We start from the raw sequence: 5,571 nt of genomic DNA, 5'->3' as shown, positions 1-5,571 counted from the left end.
TTTTTTGCCTGCAAAGTACCTGGGAATGAATATTCACTCCCAGATGGCCATTTAACAATGACTCAATGGTGAAGGAATATAAAAGTCTCCTTACAAGTAAAACAACAACAAAAAGCCAGACTAGAGAATCTCTTAAAAAATCACCCCTTATCATCCTGCTCTCCAGAATTTACTATACCTATTTAAGTCTTTTTCCTGTTTATTCTGGTATTTACCTTAATTTCTAAACAACATATGTACTTAGTTAATTCCTGAAGCATCTGTTACTTTCCTCCTACTCCCCCACCACTCTCCCAATCTAGTTACATTAAATATTTTATTATACCAATATTCAGTGTTTCATTATTATGATTATGTGAATATTCATGCTAAGCCAAATAATTCAATTTTTGTGAAACCTTCTATTTTTCCTGATATTATACTTAGCTCATATTTTATTCTTAGCTTTCCTTGAGCTAATAGCTAACACTTCTTGTACTCTCCCAACAGCAGCTCTGTAAATTTCTCTCAATGCAGTTTTCAAAACAGGTGAACTTGCCATATAATCTATCTTTTCCACCTTTTCCCATATATTCCCTTCATAATCTGATGTAATGTGGTCTTGTTGCTGCCCAAGAAATGTCATGGAACTTCTCTTTACTGCCATCTTGGGATTATTCTGATTTCTTACTTGTATTAATAGATTCACAGTTTACTACTTTTCCCCCTTCTTTTTAGCTTACTGTCTTATTTTGGTAGAGTTCCAATTCTGATAGCCTCTTTGAACAAGGATTCATGGAAAGTACATTTTCTCATGAGTTTATATGTCTAAAAATTATTTTATTCAACCCTTATCATGATGCCTAACTGATTATTGGGTTAGATACAAAATTCTAGAATGAAAATTATTTTTACTCCAGATTTTGAAGACATTCTTCCACTGTCTTTTAGTTCTAATACTATACAGAACAGTTTAGAAGCCGTTTTAAGTTCTTTTTATTCCTAGTAGTCTGAAACTTCCACAGTATAAGCCTGGGGGTAGGTCTTTTCTTCATCATTATATTGAATAATTTGTGGGGTTTTTTTTTTTTATTCTGGGAACTCAGTTCTGCGAGATTTTAGTTATTATTAAATGTTTAATAATTTCTTTCTTACTACTTGCTCTGTTGTTTTTGGAACTCTTACAAATGGGTTATAGGGACACTAGACTGATTCTCCAAATAATTTTCCTTGTCTATCTCTTATCTTTTTGCTCTTCCTAGAAAACATTTTTCCTGTTAACTTACTTGTGTTAACAGATTCACAGTTTACTGATTCACATTTTCTGATTAACATTTTTACTGACTTTTTTCTTTTTGGTGCAGAGATGAAGCAGGGCTTTAAGCATGTTAGGCAAGCATTCTCTCACTGAGCTATCTATCCGTTCTGAACTCTTTTCTATAATAAAAAGTATATCTTTTTCTTACATATCTTTGAAGATACTGACAATTTTGCATCTTCATCTTTCATTATCTCTGTTTCCTTTTTTTATTCTGTTCATTTTATAGTTTTTCCTCTTTAATGTGAAGGGGGGGGGGGTCCCCACATTTGTCAACTCTAGCTGTTTATCCAAGGTACCAGCAAGCTGTTGAGCTGTTTGAAAATTTAGTAGTAATCATGGATGAGGCTTACTAATTGGCCTTCATTGTAAGGCAATTAGGTGTGAGTACAGTTGTTTTGGGGTTGTGAGACTACTAAACGTTAGTATCCTTGTGTCTTTGCTGGAACTATTAATTTGTTCCAAAAAAGTCTCTCTAGTCTAAAACAATCTATCAATATTTTGGAGCTAGATAAGGAAAGAGGCTTTATGATTCATGATAATTCCCCTATTTTTAGTTCCTTACCTCATTCTGTCCTCTATGCCTAGTATCCCTAAGTCCAGAATTTCTCTGCTTAAATTGTCCAGTCTCTTGTTGAGGTGGGCAAAGGATAGTTTGCCTGACTGCATGGAGGAGATATCATTCAGCTCATCCCTGCTTCCCTGTTATCTCTTATGGAGTCATTAAGGGTTGTAAAAACCACATGAGTCTGGTCTCTGAGGACTTTTTGGGTGGCCATCATTCCCCCTGTGAAACCTTGCCTCCTTCTTGTTTCTGTTTTCCTATGTTGTCTTGACTCCTCATTTCAGTGAAGGTGGAACTTTTGTATCTGCCCCTCATTGGATTAAAGTAGTTTTGAGGTACAGATGGAAAAGACATGTTTCTATACTGCTGCCTTAAAACCAGTTCTAGTAGTAGCATGTGATGAGCATATATTCTGGGTAAATCTGAAACAACTTTGTTCAAACATTTTTGTTACGTGAAGTTTCTAGCCATCAAAACACCACTGTGAACTTGATACTATATATTTGAGTAGACCTAGGCCTACTTTGCTTCTTGGGATTGTCATTATCTTATAGTCAGTTCTGAGTATAGGCTGGCCTCAAGTCTTCAGAAATTCCCTGAGTTGGGAAATTGAGGAGGATAAAGACACTCTTTTCCCTGCCTCATTCTGAAACTGATTAAAATAAGGAGTCAGATACAACAATTATTGTACATTTTAAAACAGAAGATTTTGAACATTCCTAAGATAAACTGCAAATGCTTGAGGTGGTAGATATGCCATTTACTCTGAAGTGATCATTATGCATTACACATGTGCATAGAAACATATACTATACTCTATAAATATGTACAATTATTATGTGTCAATTTAATTTTTAAATATTTTAAAGGAGTCAGAAAAGTAGAGATTAACATAACAGTTTTGTTACTTATAAATACTAGGTACATGGATATGTCTTGGGTATGTAGCAGTGGGCTTCTTAATGCAGTACAGCACTCCATCATCAGGCCTCTATCCCAATTCCAATTATAGCTCTGCAGAGTATTCTTCTGTAGCCAATTAAAAATTCACCTTCCTAGGCTGGGGGGATATAGCTCAGTTGGTAGACTGCTTGCCTTGCATGCACAAGGCCATGGTTCAATCCCCATCACCAAAAAAAAAAAACATCTCCCTCCTCCTGAAAATTCTGAGTAGCACATGAAATCAGTCAAATCCTAGACAACACTGAACCCAAACTGTAAATTCTTTCCATGTTCTATTCCCCTTCTCAAAGTATTTCTAACTACCGTAGTTCATCAAGTATTCTACAGTGAAATAAAGTAACACCCTTATCATGCTTCAATGTCATATTTGCTCCAAAATTTGAATATGTATCTTCTCATTGTAAAGTTCCTGGGGAAATATTAAAAATCTTAACCCTAAATCCTTTTGTAAGTTAAAATCCAAAGAATGTTTATTACTTATTCTTTACTATCTAAAACATCTAATTTTCTTTGGTTAGTCTCAGCCAATTTTTGATGCTTGGTTGATATCAGGATTCCCTTGGCAACATCCTCCAAGACTGGTTGTCCTTGAAATGTGTGTGGTTGAACATCTCAGAAGTTACATTAGCTCTATGCCAAGTTTCTGGTGATCCTCACTGTTTAAAAACAAACAAACAAGGAATCAATATGACATGTAAGATTATCACAGCTCTGACTCTACACCCATTTTAAAACAAACAAAAATAAATAAATGAAGTCCCTACAAAGGTGATTCCAAGTAAAATCATATTTCTAGAGCATGGTGCTTACTGTTTTCAGAGACAACAGTGGATGAAAAGTGCATCACAGTTATGGAAAATAAATGACAAACTCTTCACAAGGTAGTTATTTCCGTTGAATTATAATCAGAAGTTTGCTTGGTAAGCACAGAGTGAGAACAAAATGAATTCATTTTAGGTAAACATGATACCAATGTTTGACATCATCAGCTACAGCCATAATCAACCAAAAGCTATGTCTGTTAGGTCAGATATTTACATCAACCTGACAACATCCTTTCCCCTGGGAATATCCATCTTATTTGAGTTGAACTGGTGTGTGATTGGGAGGATTCTTTCTTTCGAACCCAAGAGTGTGAACCTGATGGGTTTTGTTTTGTTTTTTATCTATATTACTGAGCTCTTTGCTTTTTCCTTAAAATGTTACCTTCTTTCTAATATGAAATTTCACCTTTTTATACTCTTTCCACTTGCATATGTGTGCTTTTTCAGAGCCTGCAGCCTTCAGGGACCTGATAGGGTAGAGCTGCTTAGCACGTAACAGCTGTAGAATTGTCATCTGGCCTCTCTGATATCAGGCAGCTCCCAAATGGGGGTCAGCTAGAGTCAGTCTTTATGTAGGTATAACTGTTCATAGTTCTAGTGTTATGGACTATTTCTATGAAATTTATTTCCTTGTGTCTCACAAAAAAAGAGAATTACATACAACCAATGTGAGAAAAAGGTGAATCTTGCTTACGGCATTTGTTTGGGATCTGTCTTCAGGGAAAATTATAAGAGCCAAGTTGGAGGACTTTGCGAATGGCTATTGAATACTAAACTGTCATTGACTTTCTTCCTATAGGATTCCCATCAAGGAACAGATGTACATCTGACAACTCTTGTGAACTTTGTGGACATTACCCAGAAGCCAGAGCCTCCAAGGGGCCAACCTAGAATGGACTGGAAATTGCCATTTGACTTTTTCTTTCCCTTCAAAGTGGCATTCAGCAGAGGGTTAGACTCTCAAAAGTGCTCAGTGTCTCCCATCCTTATCCTGTGCCTCTTTCTACTAGGGATTTTCAACCTAGAGACTACGTGAAGAAAAAGAATAATCAGGCCACGTGTGGTGGCACATGCCTGTAATCCCAGCGGCTCAGGAGGCTGAGATAGGAGGATCACAAGTTCAAAGCCAGCCTCAGCAATGCAAAGAACAACTCAGTGAGACCCTGTTTCTAAATAAAATACAAAATAGGGCTGGGATGTGGCTCAGTGGTCGAATACCCCTGAGTTCAATCCATGGTACCAAAAATAATAATAATAATCAGATTTCCCTATGGGAAGCTCTGAGGCAGCCTACTTATCTTGGCTAAATAAATTCCTACCTACTCATTACTAGAGAAGAGTGTTTGGGATAATACTCTATTCCTAAATGATGGAATTGTTGTATAGAAGGCATTTTAGAAAAGCAATAAAAATATTTCCTTCATCATCTGATAAAAATATTTCCTTCTCTACTTCTCAAGCTGGAGAGACAAACGGTCCTCCTTCAACCCTTTCCACTGTGTTTTGCCTGACTACAGGTTTGCAAGATCTTCATCCATCTGCATGCAGGCACAGTCAGGCCCAACAGGAAGAGAAATGCACTCCTACTGTCACCTAGAGTGAACTCAGGAATGGCTACCCTCTGAACTTCAGAGGAGCTGACTGTTCAGGCCAGAAAACTGCTGGCTGTGCATTTGTCTGGCTCCTCTGCCAAAGTCTGGCCACACCCTTTACCCAGGGATGAGTGGAGAAAGCAATTCTTTCTGTTCAGTTTCCAAAGTGCATGTTGGGATGCCAGCTCCCCTTTCCACTGGCAAATGACCTTACCATTCATTTCTGCTCTTTCCTTCCCTTCACTGTGGTGAGGAGAAATAAAACTGAGAACTTTGTTGCACTAAGTCTAACAGCACAGAAGCTAACAACCCTGGGATGAGCTTCATGAT

General features: G+C 37.1%; 1 protein-coding gene across 2 annotated transcripts in view; it reads left to right on the top strand.

Moving 5' to 3' along the window:
* Tctn3 (tectonic family member 3) overlaps nucleotides 1–5,075 on the top strand; it is a 25,114-nt gene extending 20,039 nt beyond the window's left edge. For both annotated transcript variants that reach the window (XM_048807050.1, XM_015494563.2), the window contains one exon: nucleotides 4,449–5,075. In XM_048807050.1, the coding sequence (XP_048663007.1) occupies nucleotides 4,449–4,685 (237 nt within the window). In that variant the 3' untranslated portion in view covers nucleotides 4,686–5,075. The remainder of the gene's footprint in view (nucleotides 1–4,448) is intronic.
* Nucleotides 5,076–5,571: the final 496 nt, after the last annotated feature.

This window comes from Marmota marmota, unplaced genomic scaffold, assembly GCF_001458135.2.
Source record: "Marmota marmota marmota unplaced genomic scaffold, marMar, whole genome shotgun sequence".
Classification (NCBI taxonomy): domain Eukaryota; kingdom Metazoa; phylum Chordata; class Mammalia; order Rodentia; family Sciuridae; genus Marmota; species Marmota marmota.
This window is presented reverse-complemented; position numbering and strand designations above follow the sequence as displayed.